A 22226-nucleotide genomic window follows, 5' to 3' on the forward strand; every position below is an offset into this window, starting at 1 on the left:
ACAATAATAAACTATTTAGAAGAAAACATCAACTAAAACTGAATTTCTGGTAGCAAGAAACCGTGGAATACAAAAAAAGACTAGTTCGGCTCTACACTCCCTCCTGACCAAGCAAAGAACAAAAACTAATGCCTGATTCTAAGACTACTTATTATTGCGCATATTGAGTCCAATTTGAGAGGCCCTTATTTCCCTTTCCCGTAATGACAGTGAAGTCTATCTTATTTTGTGTTACAAATCATGCTATCCATCCATGCATGAATTCTTCCAAAATGAATTTAACTTTCAAACTAGAATCTAACAGTTTCCTTCCCATTTCGGTGCTTGCTTGCTTGCTTCATGGGGAGTCACTTGCACCTCTTGTCCTTCCCTTTTTCCTGAATGTGCCGAATGATCCTGTTGCAGCAGCAACAGCTGAGGCTGCACTAGCTGCTTCAACCTTTGAGCTGTCTTGAGCTCTCTTGTCACCACCAAATCTGAAGGCCTTGAGGCATGCCATCCGGTTCAAAAATCTGGTATGCCACTTGACCTTGATGAATACTCTGTCACCAACTTCAGGAACATCGAGGACTTATCCTCTAATAGTCGGGATGGCGTGTCAAACTCTGCCACTCGACCTGCAAACAAAATAAAAATTAGTTTCCAAAGTCAGCAAGTCAAACCCCATAATGTGAGACTGATTGCAAATTTTGTATGGTTAAGGTAAGAAAGAAAGTAGAAGAATTGGATGTAACTTCACTTACCATCACTGAGGACTAGAACAAGATCACTGTCAATAACAGTAGGGATACGATGTGCAATAGTGCAGACAGTGCAATCTTTAAACTCTGTCCGAATAATCTTCTGTATAAGATTATCAGTTGCTGTATCAACTGATGCTGTTGCTTCATCAAGTACAAGTATCCTTGATTGCTTCAATAAAGCCCGCCCCAGCGCCACAAGTTGTCGCTGCCCTACGCTCCAATTATCACCATTTTCAAGCACTGCAAAATTCGAGAACAAGTATTATGATAGTTACTGATGACTCAAACCCTTCTCCATTCTTTCATTTTAGGAGGGTGGAGAGGAACATAAACTGTATATTCTGCTTACCTTGCGTATCAAGCTTTTCTTCTTTCTGCCGAATAATATCTCTGAGCTGAGACTTATCTAGCGCCTGTCAAAAATTAAAATTCAATGATTATCAGAGAACAAGATTTAAAAATAATAATCTGACAAACATAGTTATCCATTAAAGCAAACGTATCAACCTCCCAAATCTCTTTATCAGAGTGCTCTTCAAGAGGATCGAGATTGCCTCGTATAGTCCCTTCAAATAAGGTTGGATCTTGAGGTATGATACTGAGACGGCTTCGAAGGTCATGAAGACCAATGCTTGTAATATCAATGTCGTCTATATGGATACTGCCGCTTGATGGTTCAACCAATCGAAACAATGCTTGTATCAAAGTAGATTTGCCACTGCCAGTACGTCCAACTATTCCAATCTTCTTCCCACCAGGAAATGTGCATGATATTCCATGAAGCACCAATGGAAGATTCTCCTTGTAACGAACCTTTAAAAGGAACAGAGCAGGTTAGGTGGCTAACAGAAGAAAGAACAAGTCTACCCAACTTTTTACAAAATAAATGAAGTTTGAGGAATAAACCACACTGTTCATGATTATAGTGCAGCTTACTATAAATTTTATATTTTAGATTGATATTGATGACAAAATGCACAATATGAAACTTAATTAGATACCTTCAAATCAATTATACTGATTGTGCCATTCTCAGGCCATGTGGATGGAGGGCGAGTGTCTTCAATAACAGTTGGTGCTTCACTCGGAATTTGGCTGTACTGATAAATCCTTTCAATAGAAATTATTTTATTCTCAAGTTTGCAAAAGCTAAGAATCCACCGTGATAGGCGGGCATTTAAATTCAAGCCATACGTCACAGCAAGACCAGCCATGCCTATACAGAAAACAGAAATTAGTGACGAAAATATATCCTACACCTTCATGTCAAAAGATATTTACCATCATTAAAGACCTTTCCTGATAACTTAATGTAGTCCTGAAGAATTCAAAAGCAACAAGCAGCCCTAGACTAAATAATGTGCAATAGGTGGCATAATCACCTTGGTCTTATAAATCATTATTTTTCTTTCATGCTATGATTCTCAAGAAGGATCATTTTCCAGTAACAGTTTCCAATACAATCACTAAACTTGTGACAACAAGCAAAGGAAGTTGTGAAGGTTATATACTCACTAGGGTCAATACTCCCATGTGGAAAGCTCACTAGTAAAATCATGCAGAAAGCAAACACAAAGGTTGACAATAATTCCATACGCAGGCAGAGCCACTCAATAGCTGCAAGACTGCAGAAGAATGGCCGAGCAAAAGAGTCCAGAAGATAGAGGTTTCTCTTCATGAACCTTTTTTCTTGTCCAAAACCCCTGATGGTGGCTGCTCCAGCAATTGATTCACCAAAAAGATGTATAACTGGAGATTTCTGGATGCTTACTATACGGACCAGCTCCTTGACGAAGCCATGTAGTATTTCTACCAGAAAAAAAGAGAATTGATTATTAGTATGGTTCATTAAATCAATCATAGCATTTTTTTTTTTTTTTTTTTGGGTTGGGCGAAACAATCATCGCTTTATTGGGTAAGCAAACAAACTAAAAATCAATCGTGAATCATGACAGTTTAATCAAAAAACAAACTACTAAGAAGAAATACTAGCAAAGGAAGCTTGAACATGGAGCTCTTTTTCCTTTGCATAGGTCTTTTAACACCAACTTGAAAGGTTCAAAATTGATGCTGAAAAATTATGATTACCTGCATCCACAAACAAGCCACGGCCATTGGGACAACCAGAAGCAAAATTTGCCAGGTAACCTTTGTCATTACACCAACAATCCCAATAAGTTGTATTGTTGTCGAAGCAAATCCTCCTAGTCTAAAAGGAATGTCAAGATCCACAACACTCTGATCAATCGATACCTGGTGGCATATGACTCGGGTTATATAATAATGTACACCACAATCACCAGATAGGACTCGAGCATTTTCATTTTCAAAAAAAGAACTTACACGGTTCAATATCCTTCCAGCTGGCGTGGAGTCAAAGAAAGACATTGGTGCATGGAAAACACTTCTAAGCATTTTTATAAAAAGTTTCTGTGCAGCTGCTAGCCCAAATGTAGCTACCAGAACAGCCCTTATAAATATAAACCAAGAGCTTCCAAAAGCAAGAGCCATGTACACCAGAAGAAGAACCATAGGAGTTACTTTGGGTTGGTCTCCTTCCGTTTGAGGATTTGCCCAAGCCATCCACCAATTACTAGCAATTTGAAGAAACTGAAACAATGCTTGCGCAATGATTATGGGTGGAATCAGTAAGCCTTTATATGCTGCAGCCATGTATGACAAGTACACCCTCATGCTGACTCTACCTCTGACCCTCTCCTCTTCCTGAACAAGTTGTTTTTTCCTTGACCGCTTTGCTTTCTTCTTCTCCTTGATTGCTTTCTGTTCTGAAACTGATGAACCCTCTTGCATTTCCTTGGCTAGGCTTTCAATATCATTTGCAGATATAATGGACGTTTTACTGGCCATAACAGATGCCTCCAAGGACACATTTTCATCTGAATCTTCTGAGTGGTTAGGAATATCCATAGCCTCAATGGCTTCATGATGAGCCGAAACTAGAGTTTTGAAATCTGTTCCTGCTTGTAAAAGATCATCGTATTTTCCTGCCTGTATGATTTGGCCTTCTTTAAGAACCTTGAAAGGGGGAAAAAGATTTAGAGTTGATATCATTTACATTTTTTATCCAAAAAAAAATTCATCTCTTTCGGTTCACACCAAATGAAGGGTCCTAACTTCAGTAGCATAGAACTTGAAGATTCCCAAACTGAAAATCAACATAAACTTCTACAAGAAAATATTGGTGAGAATAACCATCCTAGCACTTGCACAAAATAAATATCTATGTAAGCAAAGATAAACTAAAATTGGCAGCTAAAGAGACTAAACATCAATATTGTATTAAGGGTAAACTAATTGAAATTAAAAAGAAACTGAAAGCATCATAATCACCAATTTCAAGAAGTTTCATTCATAACGTTAGAGTTGTTGTGAAACAGAACAATGTCAAAATAAAGGAATTTTCCCCAGCTAAATAAGCAAATAAATAGAATATCTTGATTCGTACAATCAACAAGTTCTAAAATAATCATTATTAAATAGGCCGATAATGCATTGAAATATAAATGATACTAAAGATGAATCCATATAGGAATACCAGTATCAAATCAGCTGAAGGGAGAAATTCCACTTGATGGGTCACAAAAATAACTGTTTTATCTGCTAGCGCTGTCAGTATGTATTCCTGCAGAGTTATACCATAGATTAGGCCAAATCCAATTCACTTAAACAGATTCAACTATATTATGACCAAGAAAAGCAGATTCAACTCTGTGTCAAGCAAAACATACGTTAAACAGTTCTGATCCAGTGTGAGCATCAACTGCACTGAAAGGATCATCAAGGAGATAAATATCAGCATCTTGATAAAGAGCTCGTGCAAGCTGCACCCGCTGTTTCTGGCCTCCACTCAAGTTTATACCTCTATCGCCTATAATTGTTTGGTCTCCATGAGAGAAGAGTTCCAAGTCCCTCTTCAGTGAACAAGCATGAAGAACTCTCTTGTACTTTGCTTTATCCATAGGGCTTCCAAAAAGGATATTTTCTTCAATATTTCCTGACTGTATCCATGCTGACTGGGAGACATATGCCGCTGAACCACACACTCTTACCTGCAAAATAATCCAATATACTTAGTAGCAGGATGTCTTTATCAAGATGGAACGAAGAGCTTAAGTTGGCCAACATACTTCACCAGAAAGCTTAGGAATCTCTCCAAGGATGCAAGAAAGGAAGCTTGATTTCCCAGAACCGACCATGCCGCAAACAGCCACACGCATGCCCCTTTTCACTTTCATTTGTATCCCTGAAAGAGTAGGCCTAGAAGAAGGGTCCCAGTAGAAGACTCCGTCCTCAATCTCAATGGCAATGTCAGAAGTTCCTCGTGGCAAGACGGTGGTTGCATCCTCTTGCAATTCTTCCTCCTGCAAGAAACTAGATATGCGATCAAGAGAAACTTTCGTCTGGGCCATTGTCGATACCAAGTCAGGAAAATTCCTCAAAGGCTCTTGAAGGATCCTGAAAGTAGCAAGAGCAGAGAGAACTCCACCTGCAGTCAACTGATCCCCCAACAATATTGAAGTGCCAAAAGTGATAGCAGAAACAAATATAGGAGAGCTCCAAAAGATGAAAGTGATGAAAGCCTGAGAATAGAGGGCTTTACGTAGCCACTTGAACTCTACTCCACGCATTTCTTCCAACTGTATTCGATATCGATCCTCCCAAGCTTGCAACTTGAGGATCCTCATGTTCCTCAAGCACTCAGATGTTTTCCTCATTCTTTCATCCTTAGCGGCCATTAATTTGTCTTGAAAATTTTCTTGTATCCTAGCCACTGGAATAGTAACAACAATGGAAATGATTGTGGCAATCAATGTAGCAATTGAAGCAAGTCCAACATTCTTGTACAAAATTGCAAGGGCGAGAATGATCTGAAGAGGAAGCATCCACATGTCATGAAGATACCAAGAGTAATCCCCCACCCTCTGAACATCCACAGCCATGTAGTTAACAATCTCCCCACTTGTGTGACTCTGCTTGGCCGAGCTTGAGAGCCTGAGTCCCTTCCGATATACCATTGCTGTTAGAGCTGACCGGACGTGCATGCCCAAGATGTCCACCCCCAAATACCACTGTCTTGTCGTTAAGGTTTCCATGAGCTTTGCAGCAAAAAATGTCCCCGCAAGGATGTACCCTTCATATGGGAATGTCTCTTTACCACCTAAGTAATCAACGAAGTAGCTTATCATGTATGGACCTACATACGAGACAAGAGTATTCATACCAGCAAAGATAGCATTACAAGCTGCCTCCTTCCCGTAAGACTTGAGAATTGCCCAAGCTAAAGAAGGCTGCTTTGAAGGATTTTCAGCCCTCAATCTCTCCCATTTAGAGTTCAGAATCTTATAATTGGTCTTAGCTCGATCTTTTGGCGCAAGGAGGGGAATGTCCTTGAGCTCAAGCGGTCTCTTAGCCCCAATTGAGAGAAGCGGGTTGAGCCAAGAGAGAGTGGCCAGGCTAAAAATCCCAGCATCACTATATGGAGTGACCTTGAGACAACCTGCTTCTTCTTCTTCTTCTTCAGTAAGTAATGGCTCTCGAAGATCAGAGTTTCTACGAACCTTTATGCCAGTAACACCTCGAATTGCAACAATGCATAGAAAAGCAAGAGCTGGAGTGGCAGCAAAATTTGCCACAACATGAGAAGAAAGATGTTTTGAACCTTCCACCATAAGTACTCTCCCATCATGATACAAAGTGCACAAGCAAATTACAAATGAGACAAACCACCAAATCCTCAACAAAAACGGAAACTTCTCGGACAAGTCGAGTTTGCAATGCAAAGCGGAGAAGCTGATTACAAACCAAGCTAAACCCTGCGCGGATGGCAAAGAAAGAAGCCACCAGTTCACTGTATTCCCATGAGTCGATTCTCTGATCAAAGCAGCTGCATCAAATCCTAACACCAGGACTTGAACAAAGAGCACATAGAAACAACAGAGCAATGCCAATTTGAAACTCGAACCGATTCTAACGTCGTGTGTGTTTCTGTCGATATAACTATGACGAATTGGATTTGGATCGCCAGTCGTGTTTTCCTTGCATATTCGAATTCGACCAACACACACGTATATCTGCCTCGCTGAGATTACAAGGAGAAACACGAGAAGAATAGTTAAGTTGACGCAGATTGCGGCTAGTTCCAAAACGGGCAATCCTACGATCGTTGTCAAAAGGGAGTTCGGCGATCTTGATGGCAATGAAGAAAAGATTTTGTCGAGCAATTGCGAGATAGCCATTAATGAATGTCGCGACAATTGAGAGGAGTGAGTCGGCGTGAAGCTAAGCAGAAGAAGAGATCAGAGCGTTGGAAGAAGGGCATTTCACCCCGAAGGAGATGAAGAAGAGGAATGCGTATCTGGAGATAGACTCCGGAGACACATTGCACACGAGAACAAAACAGAACAGAATCTCACGAACACGGAAAACGAAGACGAAGAAAATAGCTTGAACTTTGTTCGTCTCACTCCTGCACGATATCTATCACCAGAAATGGACAAAGGGAGGAGTAGGTATCAAAATTTTCCAAGGAACAAACCAAAAACCTGACGTGGGTAAAATCCACATCACCAGAAGGACCGGTGCAGATTGTCGAGGCAAGCCTGTGATCAAGATTTATAAGTAGACCTCAAAAACCCAGCTGTTAAAGACAGAGAAAGAACGAGAGAGATGACCCCAAGGATGATCACAGAACGACAGCGATGGTGATGAGTAAGCTTCGCTGCGCTAGGCTTATAACAATGTAGAATAGAAACAGAGAGACAGAAAGAGAGAGCTCTCTCTTCTGCTCTCTAGATATTCTCGTTTTAAACTTGGCTTCCTGTGTGCAATCCTTCACACTTGCGTGTGGGAATCAGAACCTTTACAGCAGATATGCTCAAAATAGGTTCTTTAGCGAGTGAGAGAAGAAAGAGGAGGTAACTCGAAACAAATAATTTAATACATAAACAAACAAGCCTTAGCTGCAGTGGCTATAAAATAGCAACTTTCGGTGAGTGAGTGAAAAAAGAAGAAGGCAAAAATAAAAATAAAAATTAAACCCCCAGTAGAAAACGGAACAATTGCAAGAAGATCTTGAAAAAAATTTTAGCTTTCCATATAAGTGGCATTCACTATTATATACACACACAGACGTACACACAAACACATGCCAGCAAGTGCTGTGAGGAAGGCGATGGTATACAGAGAGGTGAAAGGCGAAGGAGATAGATTGAATGATGAATTAAACTTCTGTGAGTTGAGATTTGTTGGACATATTTTGCTTGGTGAGGGATGAGATCATGGTGCAATATGAGTCCACAAAATAATAGATCACGAATGGACTGAGTCCATTCTTGAAATCAATGCTCTATTACAATAAAGGGCCTATACGAATAGCTTTGTTGGTTTACCACTTTACAGGGTGTTGTCATGGTGTTAGTGGCATTCCGACGAGACAGAGAGAGAGTGCTGAGTATGATGGCACAATCATTTGCTTTGTTGAAGATGGACGCACTCCCAAACATGTTTGTTAAAGAGGAGCACCCAGAACCACACATTCTCTGTAAATAAGTTGAAAACTCTGAAAATATGAACACCTCCTCCTTCTTTGCTTGTTTCTGAAAATAAGAAAAAGGATTTTTTTGTTTGAAATGACAAGAACATGGTAAAAAATCGTACAATTACTAACAGATTGTGCTAAATCTGATAGCAAATTCCTGGTTCTCCGACTACAATTTATGATCTTCCATAAATCAAATTCACAATCTTTTTTTAAAAAGATTCATAGTATTATTTCTGTCTCATGACAATCACATTGAACAGGGCTCTTCATAAGCCTAACCAGGTTCTGCAGTGGTCAGATATTGTCATTGCCGAAGCTATCTGATTTTGCTCCATGTGGGGGGATTACGAGCCGGCCTATTCTATCACCTTCTAGGCTTTTTTAAAAATATAAATAAAAATGATGACGTCATAAATGGTCGGAGGATAAAAATGGATGTTTGGTTTTTACTGGGAAAATGGACGGTGGATGGGAGGACTTGCCGTGGTAGGTAATGACATCTGAGTTTACGGCTGAGGGGGCTTTCTTGACTTGTGGGCTGTTCAAGCGTGTGGTGATTTGCCTTTTGATGATCAGATCAGCCATCGACAAATCACATTGTGCGGATTTGCTTCAAAAGGGAAAACCAGGTTTTGAAGAAAGCTTCATGGCACTCGGCCATTTCAAAACCGGTTTAGCTCAACACGAGGACAGAATTATTTGTTGGTCCGGAGCTCCAGAGTAAAGTCGTAAAATAGTGATTTAACTTTAATTTTCTTTAATTAATAATTCCATAATCTAACGGTATGAAAAAAATTTTACAGGTTCAATAACTTCAAATAATCTAATACTCTTCCGCTCCTAAATATAAAACTCTTTATACTAATATGTATAAAGGTTTTATATTTAGCACTGAGTAATATCATTCTATAACCATTATTGGTATCTTAACTTCTGATAGATTTACCAATTGTAATTTAGTTTTAATTTAGATTCAAGATCTGCTGCTCGCACACGTGTGTGTGTGTACATTTGATGAATCAAGTCGTTTCCCCAGGCGTTCTTGCCACCATTTTTCCCCCAGTTGACCAACATATATAAAATGACAGGACAAATTTAGTTTTTAATATAAGAATTAATTGACTAATTTATATAAATTAAAAAAATTAGTTAAGTTAGTTATTTGTAATAAATAGATATTGTTTTTTTAAAAATATTTTTGCTAATTATGTATACTAGTTGGAACTACCATTTGATAAAACATTTAATACATATAATCATTACAATGACTACCTTAAAAAATAGATAAATATAAAAAGAAAAAATAAATTAGAATCTTATATTTAAAATCAAATTAATTTTCAAATTAATTTTTATATTAAAAACTGAAAAAAAAAAAATGTGTGTGCGCATTTGCGCAGTTCTGCGCAATGACATCGGGGCCTGTTGCTGCTTGTATGCATCATAAAGGATGCCACCTGTTCATCACATGCAATTTAAACATTTTGTTTAGGGCAAATAATTAATAAAGTAAACGCTTAGTGTTAAGTGCCGATAATACTAAATTAATTAACTTCTATAATATCACGGAGAAGAAGAAAGAAGTGGGATTTTTTTTTTTTAACAATGTTTATACAATACCCTTAATTAAGGCCACAGGAAGTAATAGCACACGTTGACATCGTGGCCGAAAAAACCAGCTAGCGACGCGGGTCGCCACATTTATTAGATGTACCTAATTCAGATTTATAACACAAATCAATAATGGACCCTCCCGCAGTTTCTCAAATCTCGTTGATGATAAGTCGGCTCTCTTTAATTTCTTCAAATAAATAATAGTGTGTGTGTGTGTTGCCAGCCAAGAAATGAGAGTTTTATGATGCATTGTGTCACGATCTTATCATATTTTATTTATATAATTAATTATTCAGATCGGGACACATCATTGCGGCGGTGCCCATCATAACAATATTGTTTTTCGTGTATACTCCTCCGGTCCTAATTATAAGACCCAATTAACTTATTTGAGGAGATTAAGGAAGTAAGTTAAGTTGGTTATTTATAATAAATAAGTGTTGTCATTCCTAAAATATCCTTACTAATTAAGTATATTGGCTAAAACTATCATTATTAGAAGGATTATCTTGGAAAAAAATGCATAAATATAAGAGACAAAATGGATTGGAGTCTTATAATTAAGACCAAATAAAAAGTCAAATGGGGTCTTATAATAAGGACCGGAGGAGTATAATATATACTACCTCCCGGTCATAAATTAAATCTTATGCCACTACTAGTATTCAGGATAGGAAGTGACATTTAAATTTGTATTCTTCGTATGTGCATATATCATGCATAATATTCCTCTCCTCAATCGAGCCTAAATGTGTTTAATAATCTAATTCTTTTTTTGACAGCAATGTTTAATCTAATGCTGTTCCTTGCTGTTATAATCATAATTTATATAAAAAATAACATTATATGTGTACATATATACTCCTCCGGTCCTTAATATAAAACATAATTCTTGAGTTGATTTTGGTCATAAATATAAAACTCATTTCTCATATTTATCAATTTTCTCTAAATTACCTCTATGGATATTCTCTCAACCGTAATCAAGTAGAAGAGGGAGATGGGGCATCAAGAAAGATGATTGTAGTGTTTTAGAAAAAATGTGTCATTTTTCTTATAATTAATTAAATAGGTCTTATATTAAGGATTGAACGAGTATATAAATATCCTTCGCTGATAACGTTGTGTTTAATTTGGCGTAGCTAGACCTGCAGGGCCCTGAAGCATGCTTCGTGAAGTACACGCACACAATCCGGACAACAAAGAGAGGCTGTTAATTATAATTGTAATTATTATGTAATTCTGGGCATGAATTATTGGCAAAATAGAAATTTTAAATTAAATCCACATTAATCTCATAAACGAAAAATAAATTCTAAAGTAATAAAATAAATTATATTGTGGGTTACTACTGTTTTTGTGTGTGCAGGCACCCGTATATAAAATATTCAACACAAACTTCAGTCCAATCTCCAAAGGGATATGCATCTGACGTGAATCATTGTTTTTTTATTTTATAAATTAATGCTTTTTATTAAAATTTAGTGGCATAGATTATGAGTTCTCTGGAATGGTGGCTTTTTGGATCTTCTATTAATAATTAATGCTTCAATTCACCCCGGGGTTTTCCAGAAATAGCACCCCCTGGCGTGATAACTGATATTCTAAGATACTCGTACAAAATATCTATCTCTTAATAAATAAATTAATCGTATAATTCATAACTAGTTAAACGCATCGCTGGACCGCATGAATTATTAGGCGGATCAAATTAATTAACACGATATTTTGCCTGTTTGGGAGGGCTTACAAAATTTCTTATAGGCACATTTCACGTAAGTTGAGACAAAACTCTTCTCACATACTTATCTCCTATTCTGTAAATCACTATTGAAAAGTTACTTATAAATTACTTATAAACTGTTCTAAACGGGCTCATTAACTAGTTATAACTATTAATGGTAATTGGTAACTTTTGGAATTTGAAACATAATTAATACTTTTTTTTTGGCAAAAAACACATAATTAATACTAAATGGAGTATTTTAAAAAAAAAAGAAAAATCAATACAATAATGAATTTTTAAATATAGGTGAATGGATTAAAAGGACTAAGACTATTATATTCCATTAGCAAAAAATTTCACGCGTTAAAGAGGTATACTGATAATCAAAGATCAGAAATAGAATCAAATTATTTTTTTTGATACACCGAATCAAATTCGTTACCTCCCTGCACACACACACACACAAGTTTTCATGTCAGCGTGTTTGATGGAAGAATCATGTAACCCAGTTGAGTTTGCCCATTCAAATTTTAAAAAGAACAAAATGAAGAAATTAAAATGGGTGGCATGTTGAAAATGGTGATAATGACGGGCGTTATAAACGAAAGGATGATAGTGTTATGTTATGAAAGAGAATCTTAATCTTATTAATGGCACCGAATGTGACCACATTGAGTGAAAGCTCCCAAATAATTAGACTGTCTCTTTCCCCCTTTTTTTTAAAAATCAATTCTTGAAGATTTTTACGAAGGGCAATAACTTTATGATCATGGTATTAACGAGCCAATTTCCAATTAAAAAATTTTATTATGATTCTTCTATATTTGTCTTTTATACTAAACATATTAATTATATCAGATTCCGGATATATATATATATATATTAATTAAAAACTAACGTAAACATCTGGAAAAATCTTCCTTTATGATCTACGCGTCTCTTCCTAATCCCAATGCAATATAGTGTGTGCTGTGAATTATACGATGTAATGAAATGACGCTCATCTACAACTAGCTCAAATAGTATTGTTTTGTTTAGGAAAAATGGCAAAAAAAAAAAAAACAATCAAAATAGAAAAATTACATGTAGGGATTAGTTTACAAAAATTGTTCTCAAAACACATATTAATGTTGTCACGGGTTCTTATTTATAATTTTTTTTATTTTGACGGTCTTTTTTTTTGCCATTTTTTATTTTATTTACCTATTTTAAGTAAAAAGAAAAATCACAAAAAACTGTACAATTAAAAAAAATTTCATACAGGGACCGGTTTAGAAAAATTGTTGTCAAAACCTATACTAATATTGTCATGGGTCCTGATTTGCAAGATTTCTAATTCTATGGTCTTTTTTTGCAATTTTTTCAATAAAAAATTGTTTCATTTTTTAATTAAATAATTTAAGGGAAAAACGGTGAGAAGAGCGCCAGCGCAGTAAGCCCGGTTAATAATAATTAAGTAAATAAAAAAGAAGTGAAAAAAAAAAAAGTCATTTTCATGTGCATCTGTCTCCACCTGGACTTGACCTACGTGCCCCTAAGGGCCAGGCATCCAATTTTACCCAAAGTTTCCAAACAATATTTTCCCACTTATTCTATAAATATATAAATTGTAATTCTGATTAATTAGCATGTGATCAAAATTGTCTGCAAACTCAAATTATAAACTCATAAGAATTTATTTTTATTACGCGAAGTATTATCATTTATTCCCAATATTATTCCTTTTTCCCCTTTTTTCAAACAATCTTTTCCCACTTAGTCTATATATATGTATATATTCTGATTCTGATTAATTAACGTGTGGTCATGAAAATTACTAATGGAGAAAATAAAGAGATGACTGGAAAAGCGAATATAGTTGGGTATTTCAGGAGAGTGATGAAGACCCTCAAACTTTATTCCTACCGAACTGAACAATGGCGTACTCTTTGATAATCCAGGGCGACTAGCAAAGTAATAAATTAATCAATACTACTTTTATATTTAGTATTAAAATAAAACAGGATGAGGTTAATTACCAATCAATCATATCATAAATATTAATTTCCACGAGATAGTTGACTGGTTGTGACTTGTGACGTACAGGGAAGATGATGGCAGCTTTATTTGATGGGTAGGGCATATCATTTCCTTCCTGTAAGCCACTTTCAAGAAATTTTTAAAAAATTATTTAGGCCACCACGTAATTTTAAATTGACAATACAATAAACTTTGTAACAATAAAGTACCTGCATATGTACTACTTTTATAATTCACACGTCTAGCAGCTTTCTCTCTCTCTCTCTCTCTCTGGCTTTATCTTTTTATTGTATATCTTCACCTTTAGGGGTACGTGTATAAATAACCTAAAGTAATGGGGCTAATTATGGAGGTCATGCTTTTTACTTTTTATGTTCCTGCCCGACATCTATTCAGCGCCCAAACTTTTCATCACTTAATAATTAATTAACAAAATCCCCAAATAACTTTTAAAATAAAAAGCCAATTAAAATGTTCGGCGTTTTCTATATGCATGATGAAATTTAATTTTATATGTCAAACATGTTTGTTTAGCCTGCAAAAAAAAAAGTGGACCAAGATGCTAAAACTGAAAAGTGTTCAGATCTTGAAGGCAATAAAAAAAAATACTTTAAAACAAAACCCCTCTCACATATTTATCTTGAATTCTATAAAATTACTTGTTAATACAAATACCTTTAGAAGAGCACCTCATCATTTTAAATTTAGGTTAGCTGAGACCAACTCATTTGGCCCTTGTGTTAAACAAGTTGGTTTTTGCTTCTTTTATTTATTTGTTTATTTGTTCTGGAACACTTTTTTTTGAATATTTTTTTTAAAAAAACCCTGGAAACATTAAAATAACAAAGCAGCCGCCACAATTTGAAGAATCTCAAAGTCAAATCATATGTACTAGCGGAATAGAATTACACAATGTTGCGTCTTTACCAGACTGCCCCTCTCTTTTTGCCAATCATGATAATTGACATTTGGTAGGCAAGAGCTTTGCGTGAGAATTAATATAAAATGAGAAGAACCCTTAAGATTTATAATTTTAAAGCTCTTGATTTTACATTAATTTTTACTGTCAAGCTCTTCACGGATCATTCTCTCAGAAGTTATTACAGTTCTGGAGGAGGAAACTTCCAAAGATGGAGGGGTCCAAAGTATAAAATCCGAAGCAGGCATTGCATCAGGGGGAATAACTAAGTGAGAGTGGGAGGTTTTTAATTGGAAGCAACAGAAACATTTATTTACACAAAGCCAAAGCCATATATGCACCAAGTGAATTAATGACGAATCAGACCCAAGTGGCAGATCCATGGAGGTGAAACAACGAAGAAGAAGGAGAAGGAGAAGGACAGAAGATTCTGGATAAAGGTCATTAAATGAAGCAAACTATTCAAACTTGAAAAGTTCAAAGCCTGCACGCACAAAGAGACAAATGAGCAGTCATGATTACCCATGAGCGTGCACGGAACCAGCAATGATGGTCCTCCTTTGATATTTAGGTTAAAAGCTGTACGTACGGCTGGCTCTCAGTTACAAGAATCCAAATAATAAGGCAACAATATAAATGTGCCCCAGCCCATCCCCAGCAAATATACAGATCACCATGCACATCCTGCTGCATAATTAAAAGGGATAATCACAGCCTGCAAAAGGTCGGGTGTGATTGGTCGCAAACGGGAACGCAAGGCGCCTTCCCTACCATGTCATGGGTTCGATACCTGCGAGTGCATCTGGGATTAGTCTGACCGGTTGTGCTGGAATACCCTGAGGCAGCGATACCATCCTACTCAAAAAAAAGGATAGATCACATATTAACGGCATAAAGTTAAGAGCAGGATCAACCTACTTATGAAAAAAAACCCTTTTGATGTTTACTGCGTTGCAAATCTATTGGTTCATCCAGAACCAGATCAGATGCTGGCATTACTCCTATGGAATGCAGGGTGTACGTGTGTAAAAGCAACACAGAAAATAAAGGTGATGGCTTTGAGGCTTCTGTTCACTTCCACTACTGAGGGGCATCTCTATTTTCGCCCATATGCTCCAAACTACATGCAGACAAAATTCCATTTACGGATTCTTTGTTTCTGCTTCATATTTCTTCTTCTATCTTCTTCTCTACTCCAACTCCAATATATATATTCCTCCAGCATCGAACAGACAACCAAGAAAATCCAAAAAGAGGATACGTATGAGAGGGTACTTTTGCCGTGGCTCGTCAACTTTTAACACTCACCACACCCATCTCTTTCCATTTTCTTATCTACGTGCGACTGTGCAAGCAGCGCTGCCATAATGGTGTTAAATATATATATATATATATTGCATACGTAGCAATTGATGATGATATTTAAATATTCACAGATTGACGCTTTCATTATAAGATATATCCTGGTTTTGGTGCCCTCCATGCACGCATATGCATGCATGGACACAGAATCTACTCTCAGTTTTTGTTGCCAATTCCATGCATTGTCACCGACACATCACACACACACACACACACACAAGACAGAGAATACTTTCTTATTACTGTTCCATTTGGCAGAATTCTTAGAATCATATTCTTCGTAGACAAAATGCTACTTTTGTGCGTGCGTGCATGCTTTTTGGCCACACTTTGCATTATTTTATTTGGGGTTTCCTGTGTTTATCGATCAAAGAATCATGAATTGTACTTATGCTCACTTATATAAAACGTATAGCTATATATAAGATTCATTAACTCATCAAGTGCATCACGCAACTCTCTTTCTCGTGGTGGTCCTCGATCCTTTCCCTTCTCAAAATTTGATGAATCAGTATATATGTACACACATAGTAACAAGATTCTAAGAATATATATACGATCGATCCCAGCTTCGTGTTGTCAGCAACATTGTTGTCATTTCCTTTCTTCATTTTCATTTATTGTGGCTGCTATTATATGTGACTTTTCTTAAATGGGGACAACTTAACTGGAACCCAATACCCCACTAACACTCCTATCGTCATTTTTCTTCTTCTTCTATGTTTTTCCCACGTTTTCATCACTCTGTCCTTTCCTTTTTGGCCCCATCCAAACCACCCTCTACCACCAAACGATTCTTTAATTTGCTACGTTTGGATCCAGGTAAATTAATGGCGTCAACGTAAAATCTGTCTTTTTCGCTGGCCTTTATTTGCTGAAAATGCATGTCTAATCAATCATAGCGCAAAAGAGAGAAATCTATGATGAAAATGGACATTCAAAAACCTTTTGTCCACTTTGATTTAATTTGCAAGCAGCGCCATTTCAATTATACTGTCTACAAAACACATATAGTGTCATTAGTCTTTGTTTTTGTTTTATGCTATATGAGTCGTACTGTTTGATATGGTCTGTGAAATAGTGTCACTTCTTGTAAATCACTAAATCACATATATTTCATACTTTTATTGATATTGATTAATTAGTTTGGGGACAAAAACAAAAGAGAATGTAAACACAGAAAATATACTATGAAATAAAGTATAAATATCACGAATGTAATGGCCTGGACCTTTCTAACTTACCCCTTTTCTTGGTATACAAGCTGCCCTTTGAGGGGGGGGGGAACTGATCTTACTCATCGTCAATTCGTCATCAATGTCAACAGTAGAAGCAAAAAAATTTAAGCTGAGGATCACGGATTAAATATTAAGCTGGAATTGGGCCCTAACAAGTTGTGGGGTAGCCCATAAGAGAAAGCCCAACATAAATATTGGGCATGGGAAGTGCAAAATTGGGCTCATATGAGGACCGTGGAACTGAGATGGGCTTCCATATATGGAGGTGAAATATTAGGACCATTATCCCCAAGACATTTTGTCAATTTACGACGTGGCCTCATCCTTCACTTCCTGACTAGTCCCCTCCTCTTCCATCTTACGGCGACAGCGAGGTAACGACGGCAAGGACGGCGGCGAGGATGAGTTCACCAGACAACATGGTTGCTTATGATTACAAAACCTGTTTGAAACTATATTTAGGGCTGCACATGGTAGGGCTGGACCTTTGCCCAATGCCCAGCCCAAAGAATGAACGGGCTGGAAAATGTAGCCCGTTGCCCAGCTTGCCCATAAAAAGCCTTATTAAGTTCGGGCTGGGCAGGACAGGCTTTCATGCCCAACAAGTCAATATACTACATTAATTAACTAATTATTTATATCCCTTTAAATAATCTAATGTAACTTTATATAAAATGGTAACTTGGTCTTAATTTTGTTTATAATAATTAATATACTATGAAACTACTTTTTGTAGTAGCTAGGAGGAGTGGACTATGACAAAAAAAAATTTGTTTGTATATTTTATTAAACTTAATTGTTTTTCTAGGTTCTAACTCTTAAAATCATTCAAAAATAAATAAGTATAATGAATACTGAATATTGATGCAACAATATGTTTGATTTAGGAAATAAATATGAAGCAAATAAAATATATGTAAATAAAATTATATATATTATTGTTGGCAGGGCCAAATGGGCAGGGTAGCATACCATGTTCAATGCCCAACCCTGCCCAATAATTTGCCCGCCCAACATGCCCAATAGTTCTTTTGGGCCATTTCTTTTAGGCAGGCTGAGCATTTTTTTGTGAGCTTGAGCGGGCATTACGGGCAACTGGGCTTCATGAACACCCTTAACTATATAAGACCTTTGCAACGGTTGGTAACAAAAGGCCAAGGAGGAACTCACACTATATGACCCAACCATCAGTGAGAGAGGAGCTCTTGTTTGTGGAAGATATCCATTGATGATTTTGAGGCAAAACTGGTTGCTCACAATCCTCATGCCTTACAACTATTTAGAGATAAGTCCAGCCATAAACGTCAGCGACAGAAAATACTGAAGGATTCATTGAAGTCCCATAAGCCTGAACTTCCCATAACAGGGCCCAGTTTTGGTAGGCGAGATGGTGCAAGTCAAGGAAGCTTGCTGACTCAATATCTCTGAAGGTATTGCACTTCAGTAAGCATTTTGTCAACTCATCAGCGTTCTTGCTTTGGAATTACACTATATTTACATCTTATACGTATCTGTTGCAGCAAGGGGTCATGAAAGGAGACGTGAATGGAGGAAGATCCGAGAGAAGCTACCCTGAAATATGCTGACGTCGCAGCAAGGCCCGGCCTGAGCCTTTTTCAAACTTCAGAGTCTGACGAGGAAGAGAAATAATTGGGTCATGATGCCTATATTCTCTGGGCACTAGAGCATGATCAATAACGTGGGAGATAAGGTGGCATCATATTTGACGTCTCTTATAATAGTATGACATCTGAGTCAGGACTTTTTTTTTTTTTTGTTGGGACCTTCAAGACATCATTATTTGACGATATGCAATGGTGAGATCATAATGAGAAAAAACCAGTTCGTAACTTCTCTTTTTTCTTTCCATTCTCTTTTATTCTCTTTCTTTTTAACTGTTGTATATTCTATTTTAACAGTTTAGATTTAAATCTTTTTAAAAATATTATTAAAATTAAATTATAAAAATAAATAAATAATAAATTGCAACTATATTAAAATTTAATTCTAATGATTTGCAAGTAGACTAAATGTTTTTAATTTTTTTATAAATAGTTATAAAAAAGTTAAAATTTAAACCATTAAAATATGTTAATCTAACGGTTAAGAAGAGGAAGAAAAAGGATTAGAAGGGAAGAGGAGAGGTCCAGAAAAAAAACAAGAATACGACAGCTTCTGTCGTCAAAATGTACAGAGGTAACAATACTAAAAGCAGACAATTAGATGCTAATGGTACAAATACTTTAGGAGAAGAATCGACATTTGCAGTCACATGATTCACATCTTTTGCTGCCAAGACCATTAATATATCCTAATAAATAACGAAACTAGTGACCTGATCGAAGCAATTAATTAAGATCAACCGGTATCACGTAACCTAAAGCCCACAAAATTTTGTCGATCTGAACATTGGGTAGTTAAATTGACGATTCCTCCTGGAGATGTTAACCACCATAAAAGAATCACATTCTTGTGGGGAACAACTGAACAAGTATGACCAACAGGTCTTCTATTGCAACCTGTGACGCACTGATGCTAAATTGAAGCATCGGAGAAATACGAGTCATTCTCGAAGCTTGATAGACGTGAGTCTGATAGAACACTGAAAAGCTGTGTGTCCACCAATTGCTGCAAAGTCAAGGATACATGGTAAACAAAAGCTATGGTTAGCACTGGCCGCGGCTGTCGAATCCAAAAAACAAAGGATTACGAGAATGATTGATTATTAACTGCTTAAATATGTCAGGACTGAGGTCCAGCCACAGTCAAGTTAAAAAACACATGCATATGGCTGCTAACCGCTAGGGTTTACAAAATTCTCCTTTCATTAATAATGCTACATTGACTACATGATAGTGAATATTTGATGGAGCTCTTTCATAATTCCAGAAAACCCACCTTTATCCACCAACGAGAAATATATTAACACAAACAATTTAAATTTTTATCATAAAGTAAGCATGGCATTACAGGATGCTGACTGTAATTTCACTTTTTATAAAATTTCTGCAAAATAACCCAAATGTAGTTACCTTAATGAATGGTCGGTCCCTCCTAGGGAAAGAATCGATGAAGCTATCCTTAAGAAGCAAAGATACCTATGCAAATGACCCGTTATGAGCCAGAGAAACATGGAGCAACTACCTATACTACACAAATTGAGAATTTCCAAGAACATAATAACAAACAATTTAGTTATCTTACCCTCTCTGACTGTACATTAGTGATCGTGTGTGACCTCATATCTGAACAAAGCGACTCCATGTATCTCCATATGACATCCAAAAACTGGGTTGCAGCTTCAGCCTGTTAAAAAACATGAGTCATCACTTGCCACTGGTTATGAGAAACACAATAAGGTAGATCAATATTTTGTGATGGTATTGATCATACGTTGAAAAACACATTATTTCCTAGATTGGAATGCTTGGACTAAACACAATGCTATTAAAGGGTTAGGTTGAAGGGTGATGGGAATAAGAAGTCCCAAATGGAGAAAACTAGACGGAGCGGGATATACTACTGGAAAAAATCTTAAGCCTCAAGTTTTTGATCAAAAAGTGATGTCAAGCCTGTTTGCATATTTCCTCATACAGTAACAAGAAATAAAGCTTTATAGATAGAGAATGCAGCTAATGACTCCAATTTTTTCTCAAGTTGGGAATACAGGTGAAAATTAGACAAATTAACGTTGCCATGAATAAACTTTCAACATATTTCTATAAAGGAAAAAACAGGATCCGAGACTTCAATTTTCCTATATATAGCAGTGACAGATACATACACACACACGCACGCAATCTTTTCCCATGCTCCCATGAAGCCAATATTTTGATTTTCAACAAGTGAACTTTCAAGCAGAACAATATGTCTGTCAGTGTGAGATCATAAAAAACCTGAACTTCGTTGCACCTATATACAGGATTCCTTTCCGCAATTGAACTTTCACTTGAAAGTCTAGCGTGAAATGGACCTAAGTCAGAGATGAGTTCTCTATGCCGTGGAAGTCTTGGCATATAACACATTTTGACCTATAGAGAAAAAGAATGGGAAGTTAAATGACTGTCACTTAGCCCTATATGATGGTCATGTCATTGGGAAATCAGAAAAAATGAAATACGATGAACTCTCCTTTTCTAGTTTATTGATGAAATATATAGATAGAAATTGTCATTTAGTATTTGATTCAAAGACTTCCAAGTCAAAAGTACATAAATCAAGGTAGTTTTTTGACCCAATATGTCACTAGCATTTGTAGTAGTTAATCTTGAGAAGGATGTCCTATGTTAGCATACTGGAGATTAGAAAAATCTATCAACTCTATTTGTGTTCGAACCATCGCAATATTTGCTCTCCGATATGCTAAGGAAATAGAATTGCATCTTGACCAATAGTTTTAGCTTTTGACCTAGTGATAAGTATTGAACCTCTGATTGGTATCAAAGCATGATCATGGGTGCAAACACAATGAGGCTAGTTGGGGGAGAGGGAGAGACTTTTAGCTGATTGAAGATGTTGGTAGTATCCGTCAACTGGCTTTAATGCATGGCACGTGGGAGGCTGTCATGGTGAATTAAGGAGGTTGAGCAAATAAGATTGTACTCAAAGTAATAGCTATTTGATCCTACATCTTTAGTTTAAGTACATGTTCAACAACAATATGCAAGAGCTTCCAACTTTTTGAAACTAAACGTATTTACGTGGAGATCTTGAATATAAAAATGTATCTGTGCAAAGCTTTGAGAGACTGCCCACAGTGCTGCCAAAATAATCGTTAAGGAGTCATTGACCTTAACAAACCTGATCCTTAAGTAAATTAACAAGAACGAGATTAGTAGTTCTTATTTTCAAATCAGCGGGCTTATCCTGGATGCCAATCTGCAATATCATTAAAAAAGGGGGAAAAAAAAAAGAACACAACAATTATTTTAAAAGAAAATGAGACCATGCTCAAGACATGTTTCAATTGGTTATTATAAGGTTTTAAATGTTAACTGCTCATATACATAAATTCCTACCAGAAGTATCCAAAAAAAAAAAAAAA

General features: G+C 36.5%; 2 protein-coding genes across 2 annotated transcripts; both read right to left on the reverse strand.

Annotated features, from left to right (window-relative positions):
* LOC114751821 (ABC transporter C family member 5-like) lies at positions 1–7696 on the reverse strand. The gene is given in 12 exon segments (XM_028940507.1): positions 1–617; positions 744–983; positions 1093–1156; positions 1251–1556; positions 1745–1959; positions 2259–2531; positions 2534–2552; positions 2832–2996; positions 3087–3779; positions 4300–4386; positions 4493–4813; positions 4892–7696. Coding segments are annotated over 12 exon segments (4605 nt in total). The 5' UTR covers positions 7001–7696; the 3' UTR covers positions 1–504.
* Positions 7697–19545: 11849 nt separating this feature from the next.
* On the reverse strand, positions 19546–22063 carry LOC114751820 (uncharacterized). Its single transcript, XM_028940506.1, has 5 exons — positions 21983–22063; positions 21079–21213; positions 20387–20488; positions 20215–20280; positions 19546–19810 (listed from the first exon to the last, which is right to left on the reverse strand). The coding sequence occupies exons 2-5, from the start codon at positions 21205–21207 to the stop codon at positions 19718–19720; spliced, it is 390 nt and encodes a 129-aa protein (XP_028796339.1). The 5' UTR covers positions 21208–21213; positions 21983–22063; the 3' UTR covers positions 19546–19717.
* Between the last annotated feature and the right edge of the window lie 163 nt (positions 22064–22226).

The sequence above is a fragment of the Neltuma alba genome, unplaced genomic scaffold (assembly GCF_004799145.2).
Source record: "Neltuma alba isolate B1F8T4 unplaced genomic scaffold, ASM479914v2 tig00007117_pilon, whole genome shotgun sequence".
Taxonomy (NCBI): Eukaryota; Viridiplantae; Streptophyta; class Magnoliopsida; order Fabales; family Fabaceae; genus Neltuma; species Neltuma alba.